This window comes from Strix aluco, chromosome 9 (assembly GCF_031877795.1).
Source record: "Strix aluco isolate bStrAlu1 chromosome 9, bStrAlu1.hap1, whole genome shotgun sequence".
In the NCBI taxonomy this organism is placed as follows: domain Eukaryota; kingdom Metazoa; phylum Chordata; class Aves; order Strigiformes; family Strigidae; genus Strix; species Strix aluco.
Window position 1 is genome coordinate 8,444,492 of NC_133939.1, and position 20,288 is coordinate 8,464,779.

General features: G+C 35.5%; 1 protein-coding gene across 7 annotated transcripts in view; it reads right to left on the reverse strand.

Moving 5' to 3' along the window:
• Nucleotides 1–20,288, reverse strand: part of PIK3CB (phosphatidylinositol-4,5-bisphosphate 3-kinase catalytic subunit beta) — a 104,847-nt gene that overhangs the window by 16,330 nt on the left and 68,229 nt on the right. For all 7 annotated transcript variants that reach the window (XM_074833657.1, XM_074833662.1, XM_074833656.1 and 4 more), the window contains 9 exons: nucleotides 20,036–20,113; nucleotides 15,497–15,748; nucleotides 14,836–14,932; nucleotides 13,801–13,931; nucleotides 10,260–10,313; nucleotides 8,905–9,093; nucleotides 3,739–3,860; nucleotides 1,505–1,648; nucleotides 453–552 (listed from right to left, as the gene is read on the reverse strand). In XM_074833657.1, coding sequence (XP_074689758.1) covers nucleotides 453–552; nucleotides 1,505–1,648; nucleotides 3,739–3,860; nucleotides 8,905–9,093; nucleotides 10,260–10,313; nucleotides 13,801–13,931; nucleotides 14,836–14,932; nucleotides 15,497–15,748; nucleotides 20,036–20,113 — 1,167 coding nt within the window. The remainder of the gene's footprint in view (nucleotides 1–452; nucleotides 553–1,504; nucleotides 1,649–3,738; nucleotides 3,861–8,904; nucleotides 9,094–10,259; nucleotides 10,314–13,800; nucleotides 13,932–14,835; nucleotides 14,933–15,496; nucleotides 15,749–20,035; nucleotides 20,114–20,288) is intronic.

The following is a 20,288-nucleotide window of genomic DNA, read 5'->3' on the forward strand; positions in this document are numbered from 1 at the left end:
AGCCAAAGCTGCAGGAAAGTAGTCCTGGAGTCATCTACATAAAGTTTAGATAGAGAGGTAATAGTTTCCATTGAACAAGCTACCCTTATTGGGGAAAAAAGGTCACAAGTTTCAAGTGCACAGAAACCCTTCTTCAGTTAACAATCCAGCCAGTCTACTGTTCTATCCAGAATACACGCGCATACTGCTCAGAGGATCTCGCACTTCTCGGAATGCTACAAAACCAGCTCCCTACCTCAAGGCCCCCCAGCACTAGCTGCTTTCTGTGTCAGGAAAGATGGCTTCATCATCCATCGATTTAGCCCTTTTATCTCTGTCGCACCCATGCTTCCTCCTCTTCCCCGCTCCCCAGCAGATGGACTTTGTTAAGGTAACCCATAGGAGCAATGGAGTAAGTATGAGAGTTACAAGCTAGTGTAAGTCAAGATTTAAAGGAGAAGGGAAGCCCATACCTGTTTAGCAAGCACTTTCATATGAGCAACACTTCCTCGGCAGTAAGCTTCAAGTATCAAACCAAACTGTATTGAAACGGCAGGTATGTGAACCTCTGACCTGTAAGAAAAGCTCCTCTTCAGACCACACCATTTACAGATTAGCATTCTTCAAATCATTAACAGAAACAAGCCAAATAAAAAGACAAATGCCAAAACACCTCATGGTCATATAGATAAAACAAAAAGCCAGATTTCTTAAGAAATAACAGAACACTTATGTGCTGAAGACTATGAGGGCTGGCTGGTTTCAATGCATGCCACTTATTTCAAGGTCTAGGACTGTTCTGGAGGCGGTAATGTTAAGAGGCAGCAACTGGATGTTTTCAGAAACCCTTTTATTCAAGCTAGTAGTACTGATAAGTCACAGAAGATGACATTGACAATCAGGGTTGACATTAAACCACGTGTTCTCAAATCTTTGTAAGGAAAGGTCAAAATTTGCCTGAGGGTGAACACTTTGAAACAAAGTGAACCTTCTACCAGAGTCAATTATCCTCTGAAACATTTTCATGTAGTACTTACTCTTTTTATTTAGAAATATCAAAATAAATTGTACTTTGAAGACAGAAATTCAAGCTATTGTCCATTCTGAAATATTTCTGCCAGTCATGGAACTGGTCATCAAAAGTAGCAGTGACACACAGAACTGCTTTTACTTTCTGTTAGACTCTCAACAACAATGTAAGTTTTTCCCAAACGTAAGGTATAAATTTTGTACTTTTACTGCATGCACAGCCAAAACAAACACTAAGGTTATATACAAACCTAACTTATCAGATAGAACTGAATGCAGTTTGCAATACTTTCCTCAAACAGTACATTTCAAACCACATAATATATTTTTAATTATAGGCTTGCTCTAATCTATAAATGCCAAAGGTAAAGAAACATAAAGAGGACTTGTAGGGGACTATGCTGACGGCTCATTGAGAAAAATCCTCAAAACATCATGTTTGAAAGTCCAACCAGTCTCAGTAGTTTCAGAAAGACATAAGGGGAAAAACTCCTACCTTAGATGCCAAAACAACATCTGTCCTATTCTCCTGTTAGCGAGTGCTCTCTCCAATAGAAATCTGGAGAGCGCACAATCAAGAAAAGGTTCATATTTCAGGACTTGCACAAGTTGAAGAAGATACTGAGAGAGCTCTTCATCACTAGAATGAGGTACATAAAAGCAGTCAGTTACAGAGTAACTAGATCAATGATATTCCAGAAATTCATATGCATATGACAGATACAATAGTGACAGATTTGTTTCAACAGCAAGAGTGTCCCCCAATTTTTCAGTCTCATGGAGAAGGACAATAATACACAACTTAGTGCAATTGCCAGATCGATCAATTAATCAGTAAGTTACACCTCTAACAGAATCTTAAGTAAAAAAGCAGAATCTGTAAGCAAAAACCTGGTATTCTGTCATAGACTTTTACAAGATCAACATCTCAGCCCGAGTGCTAGGTTAAGTACCTGGGACATTAATTATTTCAAACTATTTCAGACTGAACATTGGTTCCCTTTGACCACTCAACCTGTGACTGAGGGGCTGGACCTCTGGAACCACATAAAGACCCACTGTAACTCAGTAGTTCTCTGCAGCAGGCATGGACAAGAACAGAGAATAATTGCACATACCTATCAAAGTCATTCCGCTTCCAAAGCGGTGAGGGAAGTGTATTCATGCCACCGAAAGCAATTCAATTAATGACTTTAAAAGTTACTACTTGTCAGTTAATAGCTGTTAATTTAAGATACACCTGCAAAGTGATCCATTTAGCCAAAACTGTTTGTTTGTTTTAGAGTTTTTTCGTTTTGGTTTTTAAATCATAGCAACAACATGAAGGTTTTTAGAGGCTAAGGAAAAGTACATCATCTTTGAAAAACCAGTGCCCAAACCACTCCTACTTCAGAAGTGCAAATTTAAGTATTTAGTCACAGTTCATAAACATACCTTTGAGAAGCCTCTATGTTAATTGCTTCAAGTAATATTCTGACATAATAAAAATCATTCCACTAATTTTCTATGAAATCCTGTATTGTCCTCGCAAAAGAACACTCTCACACTTGACAATTATGTTACTCTAGAATAAACGTGAGCGTTTGTTGACTTTTTACGTTTGAGTATCTTTTGTCTTATAAAAGGCCTGCAGAATTCAACTTCTCTGATTAAAATAGAAGGAAAAGAGTAGAATTTCTTCTGTCTGTCACTTGAAGGCTTCAGAGATGCAAATACTGAATTCTCTTATTCTCCCCATCTTACTCTGAAAAACTTCAGTAACTTTGTAAAAACTTCCAACTATGCTGTGCTGTATTTATTTTCACCTATTTTGTTAATTTCAGTTACTAGGATCACCTTTAGGTTACAGTTTTTACCAGCTGCCTTCATCAGACTTTTTAAAGAAGTTGAAAATTGATTTCTGACACCCAACTGAACACAACGATTTTGCTTCAGAGCCAGAGCTAAGGATTCTGGAAATAATTCCAGATGTAACAATTCAGTATTATTAGGGTAGTCCAGCAGCTAAAGTGCTTGTTTGCATTTGAAAGAAGTCAAAATATTCTTCTTTTATTTTTACCCCAAAATTCTAGCCTTGACCATTAAAAAATTAATCACTAGACTAGTCACCACAAAGAATTTAAATTCAAGGACAGGAAATACACAGTAATGCTGCAAATGATAATATTATAGAAATCCTGCCCTAGGTTACAGTGAAGAGCAAAATTATAAGCGATAAAGGAAGAACTGCAGATAATGAAGGCTACTGTAAAGAATAAACAAGTCAGTAATTCCCTGTTTTTTTATTATATGCTACAGCTTACACTTCTGTTAAATGATACAGCCAATACCTGACACAGAGTGTGAGGTGGCTGGGTGGGAGTTTTTATAGTATTCAACTATTGTAATATTTTCTCCCTTTGTTATTAAAAAGTCCTCAATCTATCTTGCTCCCTGCCTTTGTCCAAGAAAGGGGTGAACACACAATCCTCTCTGGGACAAAGGTACACTGGTCTTCTCTTAGCAACACAGAAAATAATAATCACAGAATACAAGATGTCAGAACAAGGTGGTTTTATTTGGCTGCCAATGTGCTTATCTTGAAATTAGACTGCTTTCTTTGGCCATCTATTCATGGCAGACAGTGTGTTTACATCTTTCCTCTTTGTGTTCTTTTTTTCCTACGAACAAACAGAATGCAGTTTTTCACCCCAGAAACCCTTGCATGCTGAATTAATACAATATACTCACCTCATTTGCTTTAAACAACCCACTGCATATTCTCTGACGTACTGGTCTGGATAATTGAAATCCAACAATTCTAATGCTTCTCTAGGCAGCAGCTTGGGCCATATCTGAAGGAGAGCCTGAAGCTGTTTTAAAAAGACAACTATTAGGTTACAGGTGAAGTAACTATTTAAGAAAACAGATGGGTATAACTGCCCATAAAAGCATCCATGCTAACAGGAGGAGGTTAAGAGACTGCTTTGGAGGGAAGGAGGGGGGAAAAAAAAAAAAAAAAAAAAAAAAGAGGAGAGAAAAAATTTCTGGGAAAATAGGCCCACTTCTGATTAAGTTTCTTACCCTGTAAAATGATCCAGATTATTTTTTTGGCACCAGATCTCACTTACATTTAGTCTGAAAAAATCTGTTTCTTCACACACAGACACAATGCACAGTAAACAAAAATTAGGTAACCCCAGATATGTAAGTTTTAGAAACAGTTTCAATAAAATTTAGATGATGTTTTGCAAATGCTCTCATAAATACATAAACGTTTTGGTAATGGTAAAAGTTTTCCAATAAAAAATAAATTAAAGAAGGTTTTTGTTGAGAGAGATCTTTACCAAAAATATTTATCCCCCTCAAATGATGGAGCTTTTTCCCACATGCACTGTGAATAGTAATGAGCTTAAATTGCAAAGAGGATGATTCAGGTTAGATACAGGAAAAAAAAAAAAAATCCCAATACTGAAGACAGTGATGTGCTGGGAAAAATTACAGAAAACACTAGTGTATTATTTTGGACTACCAAAACCAACAACATCTAGAGGTCTCATAAAATAAACTGATTTTACTGCATTTTAGTGAAGCTACCCACTGAGAGTATATTTTTAATAATATGTATATAGTTCTAAGACTGAAACAGTACACTATTACCCAAAATAACCAAGCTTGGATGGGTAAATGCAGTCTATCAACAGCACAAGATTTTTCCTCTCTGTAGGAATGACTCATGATAAAAATATTCTTCCCTACAAATCAGATAATACACGTATCTCATATTTAAATAGCAATTTATAAAATCTGAATGATTAGGAAGATCTTATTTTCCTCCTGATGTAGTAATCCTTTTACACCAACAGTGAAAAATCTCTATTTCTACTATATGTCATAGTTCAACTAATGCTTCCAGTGCAAGTATGACAAACATGTATGAGTTCATGGTCTCAGCCTGAATTTACCGTGTTCATAACACTATTTGAATACCTAGGGGGCCAGATTCCGCACTGGCTAATCTGTGCAGTTTTGTATAATTCAGAAGGCAAGAAACGGGCACAGATCAAATACAACGTCAAGCCAGGGGTCATGCTACAATTCCAGAAGTGGAAGAAAGAATCAAACTGTTTTCATGGGCAAATACTGGTATGAACACATGCAAAATTCATAATGATATTAAGTAAAATTAAAGACGTTTTTAAATATAGATGTCATAATCCCATAGAAATATACACACAAAAGTCTATTCAATCCATAGCCCAAGTAAGGGTCAATGACACCATTCCTTACATTGAGAAGAACCACAGCCATCAACACTTACATATCATGAATACTTTACTGAAATTCTGAAAGAAATACTAACACTGAGCAGATACTTACTACCATAAAACAGATGTTGAAAACACAAGCAGCAGCTATGCTTGTCAGACACACAGTAAGAAACTTCAAAACAAATGTATCAGAACTTCTAGACAACCTACCTTAAAGGTGCAGAACCAACAAAAATATAGAAACATTTTATTAATAATGAACAATCAAAATTAATTGAGAACCTGAAATACAGTCTGAAAAGATGAGTCAAAGTGGCCTTACATGCCTCATATATCAGGCAATGAAATTTGAAAGTCATGGTCTACAGCAAGTACGCTAACTGTGAAGTTTATTTGAAGATACAAACCTCCTCACTTTGACTGCCAAAATCATTTCAGAGGTTCTTACAATGAGAAAATAGTAAGTGACATGAGCTTAGAGGGAGCAAGATCTAAATGGCCTATGAAACAGCCAAGAAAATTCCCCAAATACCTACTGCTCTGTTCACATTCTGCCTTGGAACTTCTATTAAGAGAAATTAAAATTTCTCTGCAATATCAAACACGTTTGAGATGCTGCACACATGAAATGTTCCATATTTTTCTCACACGGTTTGAAACTCCTGAAAAGCTGTGAGAAAATGAGGAACTTCTATTCTCAACAACAATCTAAACGTTTAGAGAAAACTCAAATTTGGCTTTGGTGTATCAATATTTTTTCTATAAAGAAATGACCACAATTTCTTTCCTAACAAGACAAGCTTACTATAAGACACAATACAGTTAAGCACAGGTCAGTGTTTTTATTCTAGCTACTTCAAGTATTTCAAAAATCAGCTGTCCTTTCTCTAGTTCTCATTAATGATGGTGTCACTTCACTGAGAGTGGATTTGTTTTTTTAAATAATGGCTAAATTCTGCTTTGAGAATAAATACTTCCTGTGAATTCCACTAACAAGTTCTGGCACTCGCCTACTCTGCTAAGCGAGGAAGTTATGGCAAAAGTAAGAGCAAACACCTTCAGAATTCCTTCAGTACAACTATTCTAAAATACTGCAATACAGTGAGAGCTTGGATAAAATCTATATAGTAACACAAGAAAGCTGCTTTAATCCATTGTACATAACTTCATGGACCACTGAACTAATAGGTTAAAGATGGTCTACGATCAAGTATAATACTCCATTTCTAAACCTTACTACTTTTGAGCTGCATTAATAGAAACAGCAATATAGTTATTGAAATCATTTTTCTTATAAACAGCTGGTGTTTGGTTGGGTTTTGGATTGTTTTTTTTTCTTTTCCCCAAACTGTTTGCCTTAAGTGTCAAGACTTTTACTGGAATACTTACAGCTAACAATCGACACTAAAAAACTTCTAATACCACAAATATTGCAACATACAGCTAGTACTAGATATATTTAGTTTTAGTGAGAGGTAAGTTATGAGTCCTGCTAATTTTGGAATTCATAAAATTCATGAGGGTGTCTTGCCTTACCTGAAAAGGTAAGCCATCGGGAATACTTACATGTCTGTGCATTACAGAAATATTTGGCATGTTAAAGATTAAGATCTCATTTTTCAGACAGACTATTCTTGCGGCCAAAACCAATATTAAAATATAAACCACACTATTGTCTATATATAAAGCAAACATAAATATTACATTCCTTCCAGAGAGTACACAGTAACAGGCAAGATGACTACGTATTTTCATCCATCTGTTTAAATAAAATGCTTTAAACATATTTTTTAATATTCCCAAATTTTAAGGACTTTGAGCTGTGAGCTAATATCCATACTCCAAATAACTCTTCAAAACTCTGCTACCAAAAGCCATATTTCAAAGCCCCTAGCAAGCAATCAGAATGCCTTTTCCTTCACATATTTTAATGAGTAAAGAAATACCTGCTTGTATTTCTACAGTGTGTATTTCCAGATAACTTTTAGTAATGAACAATAAATTCAGAAGCACATAATGGAATTACTGAGGAAGAAAGGATTCTTGCACGTGAAAGAACACAAGTGAGCAAGGAATGTGTGAGTACTACATTTTGTTAGTGTAGTGTTCATGGCACAGACAAAGAGCTAGGATGAAACTGCATTTATTTTTATAAGTTCACAGAACATATACATCTAGCTGGTAGGAAGGATATAATAGAAAATAAACTCTATGCTGGAGGCAAACTAAGATTCTGACTGACTGGATAGTCACAAAAAAAAAAAAAATCACATGATGAATAGATGGAAGTTCTCATGGACTGGTTTCCTTTTCTTCTAAGAACACCTAGCTTGTAACAGGTGAAGGGCAGAATACTAAGCTAGAATAGCAATTTATACTATCAATCACAACCCTTCACAGCAAATGCTTTTTAGCTCAAAGTTTTTTAGAAATGAAAAAAAATTTCGTTTAAAATTTTTAAAATTAGATTTGTGGAACAACATAAATGTTATCTCAGTACAACAGCCTGCAAGAAGCTGAGCATCGTTTAAACGTGCAATTCCATCAGGATAAGCAGATGAACAAAACAGCATCTGGGGTCACCCCTTGGAGTGAGTACTGTGCTCGTTAACGCTGGCCAGGCTTTTATGGTTTTGCCCAACCTGGTCAGTACACAACCAGACTAAAAGGTCTCAAAACAAGCCCAGGCATCTGTTATTTTATTACTTCTAATTCAGTCTATCAAGCAGGAATAGTGTCACTATAAACTCATATAATTTTTCCCATATCAAGGTTCCACCTATTCCCAAAAAAGCATCACAGGAGTTGGATTCTATTTGGGTAAATACAGAGAAAGACAGCTACACCAACTTCTTTACAGTACAGTGAAGTAACCTAAGCACATCTATACAGCAAACAGAGGATACAATTTTACTGAAAATGTAATCTTGTATCACAGCACCTGTCTTTAAGTCCTTAATTACAGTTACTTTAAAGAGACATGAGGAGAATGAAGTATTCTGTACCACTAGTGGGTATCCTATCTCTTTCAAAAATCGTCTGCCTCAGTGAGGTTTAGTTACCCAGTCTGAGATTTGGATTTTTATAGTCTTTGAGCAGTTTAACAATTTTATAAGAAGCTTTATTTCAGACCTTGATTTACAAACAAGCTTCCTTTTTTTTTATTTTCCTAAAAATAATCTTATAAAAGAATTTCTTACTTATGTATTCTTACACTGGAATACGTTGCTCAGAGACTGTGGAGTCGCCGTCGGTGGAGATAGTAAAAACTCAGCTGGACACAGCCCTGCTCTAGCTGACTGTGCTTGAGCTAGACTCTAGTTGGACTAGATGATCTCAAGAGGTCCCTTCCAACCTCAATGATTCTGTGATTCTGTGAAATTCTTTGCATTTAAGATCAAAGTTGAGCACAAGATTTTTAAAATAGCCTGTATAAATAACTGCTATGCTTTTCTCATCATTGAGCTTTGGTGCTGTTTTTTTAAGATAGTAAGTTCTTGCTCATGTGTCCAGGCCACAGAAGGTATATAAGAAACTGGTTTATACAGTAGTGCCATTTCAAAATGTCTATGCTTGCGAAAGAAACACTATTTACTCATGATTTGACTCCGGCATTTTTCCCCACCATGATTGTCTTTTCCCTTACCTGAGCAACATCTTCAAGTTTGTTCCATTTTAAAGAGAGCAGCAGTTTTGGCAATGATTGTGGAAAATTTTCACGACAGTCATATCGCAAAGTCCAAATAAGATCCATTTCATTTTCGCAGAGTTGAGATAAAGGATCTCTTTCCATTATTTCTTTCAGCACAATATGAAACTTCTTACCACCTCGACCCTAGAAAACAAGACATGTATAATGTTTTGAGATATATTCAGTAAGATTCTTATATTTTAGCTCAAATACTAGACATCCTACACCAGGAAGAACATCAGATAAAACTCATGAAACACAGGGGAATGACTACTGTGCCTTTCTTTCAGATTTCATTTTCTTAAGCTATAAGAATGTTAACTAATAGATTAAAAATTCAGTGTATAGAAGTTTCTGAAGAAGTAACTAAACTTTAGAGTTAATGACACTAGATGGCAATATTTCTATTTTCCAACTCTAACATGGAGAACTTTCATTTAGGATGTGTGTACCTTCTCCTTTTGTTTTTTAAGTGAGCAAATTTAATAGATACACTTTTTTGAAAAAAATTAAAAGCAAAAAATGTTAATTTCTCAAATTAAAAGTCACAATAGTGACAAGTTGGCATGCTGCTATTTAAGATCTTCAATTATTTGTACACTATGCTGTTTGCACCCAAAGTAGCAGTGAGTTTTCACTTTTCCTGAGCACTTTAGGCACTTGGTATGGTAACTGACACATTTTTCAATTAACTGCTTCATTCTTATATAAAATGTAGTTATTATTGCTGTTGATACAGCTGTGCTTGCACCACCTTAAATTGCAATCTTCTGTATTTTTGTATATAATACAAAGAAAACATCTTCAGATTTTGGTGATATTTTGAAAATTTGTCCTCAGGTTAGAACTATCCAATTCCTCAAGGAGAGCATGCAATCATCATATTTAAGAAGCAACATCTTACAGATCAGTGACCATTTTTGAAAGAACTTATTTTGAAACATCTGACAGTCAAGCAAATCATCATACTTGATAAAACTGAGCCATTTTCCAGCAATATTTTATGCAGCCTAGGAATATTTTCCAGATCCGGATCTAATGTAAACCTTAGCTGTGTTCCAAATCCATAGAGTATGTAATGCAATTGTGCTTTTTGACAAAACACAGCCACACCCAAAACATACTGGAAAAAGTAGATATATACCTGAATTTTAAGGCAGTTCACCAAAGTGAATTCTGTAAGAAAACAGAGCCAGTAGAACTGTTGTTGTCTGAGCAGTTGACTTACTTATTTCTAGATTGGTGTAGATGATAAGAACAAAAAAACACCCAGAAAATTAATTTTAAAATAGTCTTTAGCAGGTGCTTACCGCCATTGCAGCATTGTCACTGCTTCTTGCAATCTCAGCTGCCTTTTCAAGTATCTGCAAAAAGATGGTTTTAAAAACATTAGATTCAAAACCAAATCTGATTGCATTGAAAGAATAAATATTACAGAAATAAAGCAGATCAGGAAATTTTGCTATCTTTTAGATAGTTACTACATTATTATTTTGTATATATGGTGGTATAACATGGACTTCTATGCTGTGCCCCTTGTCTAATCTGCAGGACTACAGAGATCAGGTAGAGAAGTGCTCATGGTGACCTCCCTTTTCTAAACAGTCTTCCCTACAGAGTTTGTTTTCTGTTTCTGTTTGCATTTCCTCCTTATTTTTCCATACAGCAAACCAATTCCTCAACACTAAATTATCCTTTGCTTTCTCATCACTACTTCTGCTGTTTTCGAGGGCACTGCTTCCACGAGTCATACCTGCTACCCACAGATCCACACTTCTATCCCTCTATTTCAGTATGAATCCACAAATGTAGTCCTTTCACCACCCTTTCAGATCACCCATATGATCTCAATTCACGTTTCCAGCTACTTCTCTAAATCTAGGATCTTCCCTTGTGTACTGTCATGAACAACCAGCTTCCAACAAGAACTCATTTAATGAGAAAGTGAATGTTCCACCAACAAGCTCTCCACACCAGTTAATATACAGCAACCCTTAGGAACAAGGACTGCTACTTTTGTTAACAGCAAAGCAACATTTCCCCAGAAACTCAGCTCTACGACACTCTTGCTCCTTAGGTTTTGGCCTGTTGAATGTTCTATTTAGTTTCTGAAGTTCATGTAATAAATCATGATGGGTAGTTAAGTATTGATGTAAATACAGTTCTTCAAACTATATTCTGCACACTACTGCAACCAAAAGAGAAGTGCAAGAATGGTGACTGCCTCAGCTAATTAGAGCAGCTGAACTGGTCAGGTAAGTGTATCTACAGTTGTCAGATGCTGCTGCTTTGAGGAACAATTCATCAAATGAAATAATAAATAAGAAAGAAGTCTAAGGAACTACACCATCTCCCCTTCCTCAGACATCTGCCTCTCCCACCACCCAGGAACATAACACCACCCCCAGACACAGATTCAGCAAGACTTGTATTGTCATTACTTAGGCAATATGAGAACCAACAACAGACTACAATAATCAGAGCATAAATACACATCAGCTAAAATCCTTTAAAAGGTATACTAACTTGGTTTATTTCTTTCTCTGTATGAAATGTTTATTAATATGATGTATTACAGCTGCTACTTGGCTACAAAGCTTGTTTACATGCTGTGTGTGAAAACATGCATAAACAAAACCACCATGTCCTAATTCTGTTTGATGCTTGCCTCCTTGTGCTTTTTAGAGTTACTCTGTTTGCAAATAAACTTTGAAAACTTGTGCAAGTCCAGCTTTGTTCAACTGAAGTACGTGCCCCTCTGTGCCAGCAGCACTGATCATGAACCAGCCCAATATATGGCTCCTGCATTAGACAACATTCTCTTATCAACTGTCAAGGCACTTTGGCTCACTCAGCCCAAACAACTGTTCACGGCAAGTGGACGGACACTATGATCGAAAAGACTCATCTATTTTTGCACACTATGTTTCTTAAAATAAAGATTTGGCATCCAATTCTCCATTTTCTTGGCAGAAACAAGCAACAACACTGGGAAAATTAGAGGCAGTCATACACCCACCAAGTCTCATCTAGACAATTTTGAAAAACAGATTCTCAGCTGATGTAATTCAAGCAGCTACAATGTTACTCCTGATGCAACAGGATCTTCATCAAGAGAATCTGTTAGAGACTGAGTATCTTACTCTCTTTTCCAAGGCAGAAATTTCAGTATACCCACAGAAATGGGATGAATCATCAAAGAGTTTAGAGCTCTGATTTTCCTAGTGATACTGCAAGTTTACAGTTTCTTAACTCTAGGGAACTGCAAGTAGCACAAGTTACTGGAAAAAAATAAGAACTGCTAACAAGAAGCACATTTTGTAGCACTTTCTCAAAGTTGAATGCTTCCATGAGTGTTTCATTACCAGCTCTGCAATTACTTTATAAAGATGCTCTGTGATTTTCCTCTATCTGAGACGCAGGATTTCTCTGATACAGTTCAAGAAGGGGGCAAAAAAATCACAAAATTAAAAAAGCCAGCAGGCAAATGAAAGTTACAAGGGATGGTGAAGACCATCAGACACTACTTTAATGTCAATACATCAAGTAACTTACTCAGTAAAATCTTTTGTGTGTATTCACCCCAGCATTTTAACATACTGAAAACTTGGTATCGCGGGTACAAATAAAAGGAACAATAGAGCTAGAACAAATATGGGGTTACTTGAGAAACATACTGGCTACATGTCTGTAATATGCACATAAAAACAGCTTTTTTCTTTAGAAATTAAATACATATAGTGTAATGAGCAAAAAACTTTAAAGTATTAAAAATAAACCAGTAACAAAAGTGACTAAAATATGTCCAGCATGAAAAGTAAACTGGTCATCCATAATTAAGAAGTCAATTAGTAGTGTTTCAGCTCTTAAGGCATTTCCAATGCTGTTCTAATACAAGCACGAATACTGCACCAATAAGGAGGGAAAAAACCCCCCCACAAACCCAAAATCAAAACAAAAAGCTTATCTTGTTATTTATTTTGATGAACCTTGAACTCAAAATCTCTCTTTGATCAGGTTGATAAAGCTTGGTGATGTTTGTCTTTTTGTTCATGTCCACCAAAGGGGCAAAACCCTCAAAAACAAGTGGGGGGGAAATTTTCTCTAAGCGGGTATTAACTTTCCCAAAACCAAAATTCAGGCTAATGTATGTATGAGTTAAACCTTGTTTCTTCAATGCATCATAAGCTGTCTGTTTTAACACTTATTTTATTACTCGTTTCCTGGTCTTAGCTTTATTTCCTGGTTTGTGAACAACTTGCTATCTGATGTTCCCACTACAGACATTACCACATGTATTCCAAACAAGACACTTCCTTTCTAGATAGACATTCTTACCCACATCGGTAGAAAATTGCAGGGCAACTTAAGTGGATTTAGTTCAAGATCAGACCTTGAGAAATACCTTTTCACACAGGTTTAAGAGTCTATTTATCCTTTAAAAGATTTTAGCTCACAGAGGAATGTGTCCCAAAGAGTGGGTAACATAAATTTGTACAAAGAAATAACAGATCTTTATAGATCACAGGCAAGCACAGTTTGAAGGTTTCCAGAATGGGAGACAAGTTTAGCTTTCTCTACGATCATTGATGTGGGAAACTGATTATACTTCTGACCCTCAAGAGACTACATACAGGGTATTTTTAAAAGTATATGTCTTCAAAATACTATCTGAAGACCCTGAAGTCAGAGCACTGGCACTCTCACACAGTGCAAGTTTAAAAAAAACTGCAGTATGTTAACTAGAAGCCAGGAAGTGGGGAATTCAGTGGAAAAGGCAGCGTTTAAAGGAAAGAAGTACCACCTATTTTCACATAAGCATTCGTGACTGCTCTTTATGTCATACCTTACCTTATCAAAGGGAGGGTAATTAATAGACTGTTTTGAATATTCTTGAAATCTAATGTGCAAAGCTGTTGCATTTTCAGTGTAAGGGTTAGTCTGGACGGTTCCCATTGGATTCAACATTTCTTCAAGTTCATCTGAAACATTAAGCAGAAAATTAATATTATAGACCAGACATGCATTAAAATTAAAAAATCTGAAAGGCAAAGATGCAATAAGAAATTGCCTACTGTATACAATGGACAGAAGCATGTTTTGCTGCACAGCACTTTTACTAAAATGCACTGCATTTCCAGCATAAACTACCCATACCTACTTCCTACATTCACAAATGTTGGATTACCACCCAATGAGAAACTGATTTTCTCTTTCCAGAATAAATATAACAGTCAAGGGAAGCTGAGATATCCCTACACCGAGCCAAATCCCAGTAAGATCTGTAGCTTCCATAAACCAGTATACACACTACCTCTGTATCAAATAGTACGGAAAAAAGAAGAGAATTTTAAGCCAGATTTCTTTCAGCACTCCCACCAAACTGATACAGGACTTCTCAGGACGGAAGGAAGAGTGACATGGAGATTTCAGACACATTTACTAATCAGTCTGAATGTCAGGGAAGGAAGACTTAAAAAAAATTCAAATTCATATTTTTTGCTGACGCAAATACATAGAATATAGATTACATATTTAGTTTAGGATGCATAGCACAGGGAAAACCAAACGAAACCTAAACTGCATCTTAAAACCAGATAATACTAGATATAAACATGAATCTTTTTTAATGTGATTTTCCTTCCATAACAGATAGAACTTTTAGAATACTATTTCCAAGCAGACTCTTGCCCTTCCTCTTTCCTGATACACAATACTTTCAGGAAAGAGATTAAGATGCTATATACTTGTCCACATAAAAAATACAAGTAGTAAAGAGATTATGACAGAATTGGACATGCATACAGTAAACGTTCTACTATATGATACTACTCTTCTTCAAATACTTGTAAGACTAAAGTCCAAATCTTAAAAGTTAAACTTTACCAGGAAATGATGACCAGCTGTGCAGTACCAGTTCTCCATTCCTCAGCTGCCCTTTATAATCAAATACCATGGTATTTACCCAGGCTACAGGATAATGCTGTTAAAAGAAAGAGTTTTCACATGGAAACTAAGATGCCAGTGAACATTACTATGCAGCAAGCATTACAATGTAAGTAAAATCAAGCAGGTTGGTTTTTTCCCAAATGGTGAGATCTTTCAGAAAAGCAGTTAAACACATACGTAGTTTTCAGTATACAATCCTGTACCACTATGAACAATAAGACCTAATTTTAAGGGTGTCACTCTGACAGTGTAAAAAATACACATTCCCCTGAATGTGAGCCTAGATGCTAATTTTTTCATCTTTTCCCACTCATCTAGGGTTCAGAACAAAACTGACCTTTTAAAATACAATTCTTGAAACAACCATTTGCCAGCTGGCTTACTACCAAACTTTTCATGCCTTTTTTATTGGCTGAGAAGTATGAAAAGCTTTTTTTTGGTACCAAGATGCACAATTCTTAATACATACACTCTTTTTAAATATTTTTTTTTTCATTTTGCATTCTTGAACACTAAAACGAGGACAACAAAAGTTTTCTGAGTACTGATTTCAGTATAATTCACAGATACACTTGAGAAAAACATAGTAAATAATTACCACTTTTCCTGCTTTCCTAATGGTTTGGTATTTGGAAGGATTCATTGCCTTGGTTGACTTTTTAGTTTTCATCTTATCCATCACAGCATAAACTGCAAAGCAGAGCCTTGCCATTCTGGGTAGATCACAGACATTTATTTCAAACTCTAGTACTTCATTCCAAACGTGGTCACTTCTCCCAGATATTTCTGTGCTTACAACAGTTTTACAAAGGAGCTCTGTACCATGGAAAAGACCAGCCCTAACATGAACCTGCAACAAAGAAATGAGAAATTTTAATCTTGCCAGAGAACCTACAGAATTCTGCATAGAATATTATATAGAACATACATACATGCATTTCCTCAATATTTCTATCTTAAAAGAAATACTAATTTTGAGGTTTTAAAATGAACCAAATAATTCTTGAGAACAAATTCTTTTTACTTTGCTACTCATGTTCCTGGCCAAATCAAAATATATACTTGTTTAAATAATGTTGGCTACCAACTTTTTCAGTACTGAATTACTTATCACCTATGACTAATAATAGCTCATTTGTAGTAACAAATACGATATATGGACATACAAATGCTTCTAACTTATCTAACACAGAAGGAAATAGTAGGAAACAAACAACTAAGCAGAATGAAGAAGGTATGACTAATTTTCTGAGTACAGATTCAAATCTCCAAGTAGAACCAATCTGTGATTCTAACTGAGAAAAGTTTGGGGTTTTTTTAGCTTAAGAAAAAATTCATTTTTTACCTAAACTGTTTATAAAAATGTACAGAGGGAACACTGCTGACCCTGGCATCAGAAATCCCCTGTAATAGTAACTATGTACATAATTCCCAGGAATTCTGTTCCGTCTTTAACACTCAGAAATGAACAAAATCAGCTAGGTTGAATGATAAAAATAAGAAACAGGAAAGGAGAAGGGCAAGAAGAGAAAGAAGCTGGAATTATTGGCACTGAAATTAAGCACAGGTCAATGCTAAGATGTAGCTCATTTCTACATTTCTATTTAATAACATATGTACACAGAAAACTGCATGTTTCCAAATAAGAAACTCTTGGACAGTTTTCCAAGTATTGAAACACTTGGACAGTTTCAACAAAAGTGACAAGGAGGTCCTTATTTTTGTTTCCTGAGCAAACAAAGAGAGAAATATATCAACTTCTTTCAGGTAACCTTCCAAAATATCAGTGGGTTTTTTTTTAATTAAAAAGAGAGAGAGAGAGAGATAAAGAGAGGGAGAGAGTAGAAAAACCCCACAAATGTAATCCTTTGGTCAACACCAAAAAGAAGTTCTCAATGCTACAGTTAAATGAGTAAGAGGTGAACTGATGTTTCAGGTTCCCTATGCTCCTCAGACAACCTTCCCAACATTCCTTTTAAGCTATCATGTTATTTTGGAGCACTGTAAGGAAAAGGCAGAAATGTTTAACATTTGGTACAGGGTTTTGGATAAAAATAATTCACCTCTGAATTCCCAACTGGCATAGACAAGATCTGTTCTGGGGCAGAGCCTATCTTTCCTCCTTCAAAGGAACAACAGTGTGATCAACATCAAAGCAATCCCAATCTTGATATAGCTTCTTTTACCTACCCCAACTACTGCTCAGTATTAAGTTCTCCATTCGTAAACTAGCTCAGATGAACTAGTCATTGCCAAACTGTAATACAGTTTAAATGAAGTCATGTTAGAGAGCAAATCTGTCTTCAGCCCAGAATAATCCTGGAGAAGGCATCAGTAGCACCAACAGATGGTCTCCAAATAACACCCATTCTGATCATTCTGGACTCCTCTGAAACAACTGCTACCACTGATCAAGAGACTGCTGTCACAGCAGAGGCTTTGGCAGAGCTATTAGGTCTTGGAGAGCACACGGTTATGGGTGACACTCCTCCCTGATACGGATGACAGAGGAACATCCATTGTTAAACTGACTCATTGACTTATATATATATAGTGCCCATTCTATTTCCAAGCTTACAATCAATCACTGAAAGAAAAGCTTCAGTTTATAAAACTACCTTCCCCTGAGTCCCAGCAATACTCATAAGAGCCACTATTACCTATTTTTAGTATGCACAACTTCATCGCTGTGAACCACCATGAGTTAAGAACAGCAACACGAACATCCATAGAACTGATCCCATGAAAGTAATCTTACTTCAGGAAATCTAAACATATACAGACTACATGTGTGTGCACATACCTATATGTAACCATGTATGTATATACACAAATATACAATCAAAATTCTTCTTGATTACACTTACAGCAGGTTTTTTTATCTCTCTGTAATTAAAGATTGCAGCTTTATGTTCTACAAAAAGGAAATACTGTGTCTGATGTCAGAGAACTGATTAAAATTGGTTGGTTCATAACCTTCTTGAAACAATACCTCAGATGGTCCTTTATTAATTCATTTGGAGATTCATTCTATGTTCAACTGAATTTATAATCAAGTTCCTTTGCTGATTTAAAGATATTTTATGGAAATACAATTATGTCCAGAGTATTACCTGCTTGTGCTTCAACACCAGCAACAGTAAATATTCTAAAATCTGACTTGGGGTTTTTTTAAACCAGGAGTTTAAATTCACATTTGCATAACTTTGAATATTGTTCTTTGATTTGCTATCATCTGATATTATAACTTGATATGCCACCACACTTCCCTGACTTTTCTTTTACTTTAATGATATAAAAAGCATAAATGATCAAGTAAAATTTGATAGCAACAAAGCACTGTATTGTTGGAACACACTGCTATTTTTCTTGCCTTTTGGCTAGTTCTAATTCTATGGTTTCCAATCTTGTTAACGTAAGGGACTGGATCCTAGTTTTATTCTTTTCATTATGACACTCCCCTTTTACTAATGAAATGGTAGGTACTGATGGTGCAGCCGAAGAGCAAGACAAGAAGAAAAGCAATTTTAAATGTATGTATTTGGAAAATTGGGAGTTGGACAGCTGAATGAAGTCACTTGTGCTCTAGGTGAAAATACTCCACACAGCTCACATTAGTGGAGTGCCACCCATCTGACAAATGTTTTGTTCCCCACTACAAACACTGTATTTATGAACCCTGTTGGTGGTTTCAGCAAAAATGGATGAATATTGGCTTGATCCAAAGCACAATGAAACTAAAAGAACAATGGCAGTGAATTAAAGAGCCTTAGAATCACAACTAGGAAACAAATACGTTCTCAATAGTGACAATTCCATAATAGTGTAGACAGACTATGCAGGGAAACACACACAAGCTTGCAAGGTTACTACATGCATTCTTGTTCTTGGGTAACTACAGGACTTTAAAGCTTTCAAGACTAAAAAGCATTCAAAATACTAAATAATATTTAGATAGTGTCCACAGGCACCAATACCAAAGATTTCTCAATTTTTCCTGTTTTTCCTCAAGTTTAGAATCAACATATTTTCTTTTTCCTCTAAAAGCATACTGAAATTAACTAAAACTCACCTTACATAAGTATGAAGAAAAAAAAAACACAGACCTTTGATAGCTATGTTGTTTCTAGAATCCACCTTCTCTTTTCCCTTCCCTTTTCTTTTAAAAACTTTAAGAGTCTACAGAATGTAGAGTTAAGAAGATATTACACCTAGTTAAATAATGGTTTAGACAATGCAAAGGGAAACATCTGTTTTTGCAGACATCCATTTCCAGTCACCGTGTCTCAGGTAGTAAAATTGTAACTATGGCTCATTTAGCTATGTGGTAAAATGTAGTACTGCCAATATACAAGGAGGTCGTAACAACAGTTTTGAAAGAAAAAAATGCACTGAGTATCTTGAAAAAAGCATCAGAATAGCAAACTTCAATGGTTAATTGAATTTCTTCCTAATCTACATTACTGGCTATATAATTTATTGATTGCCAAACAAAATAAAGGAAATGAACGTTGTTCTACCTCACAGCCAATGTCTTGTACGGTCTTAAAGTAGCTGTGCAATAAATTCCCATGTGTTAACAACTTGTGGTCTGTAAAACAGTCAGTAGCCCAGTCATGTAAATTTTTACAGGAAGTGATACTACAGCTTTTTTTTTCTGTTCAGCACACTTAGAAAATAAAAGACAGATTGTATAGAAGCATGTAGTCCATGCTTAAGACACAGGATATATTCTGGACTACAAAACCACCTTATGTTCCACTGAAAAATGTTTAATATTTCATCTACTTTTGTCTGTCAGATTTTGATAGTTAACTCTGAATAAACTTATTTCACACCAGTATCAATAATTTATAGATACCATCTTAAAAAAAAAATCAAGTACCATATGAACATTTGTGTCATACCGTCCACAATTATCAATAACGTTCTAATACACATATCCAACTTCAGACAATAAAGCAATACGTTAGCAATAAAGCCAGATTTTAACCAATACTACCAATATAAATGGGAATAACTAAAAATGCTTATATTTCTGTCGAATTCAAATCTGTATGACTCTGAGTTCACTAAACATTGAAAATCATTAAAATAATGAACAGAATGTCTTCTGATACTAAGCATAGTTACTTACTTTGGCATTTTCTTCTGTATTTAGTTTATTACCCTTTAACAGAATAATCTTGAAAGGGTTGGAAATATCCCATACACTCTGAGAAGGGAAACAAAGATACAAGTTCATTCTTAATCAATGTAACATCTTGAGATTTATTTTATAAGCTAAGCATTTTAAGCAAAAGTCATAAGTACAAACTAAAAAAAGATGCATTTGCCCTAAAGGGAAAAAAAGTTAGAAAAAACAGCTGAAACAGGGGTGGGGGTGAGAA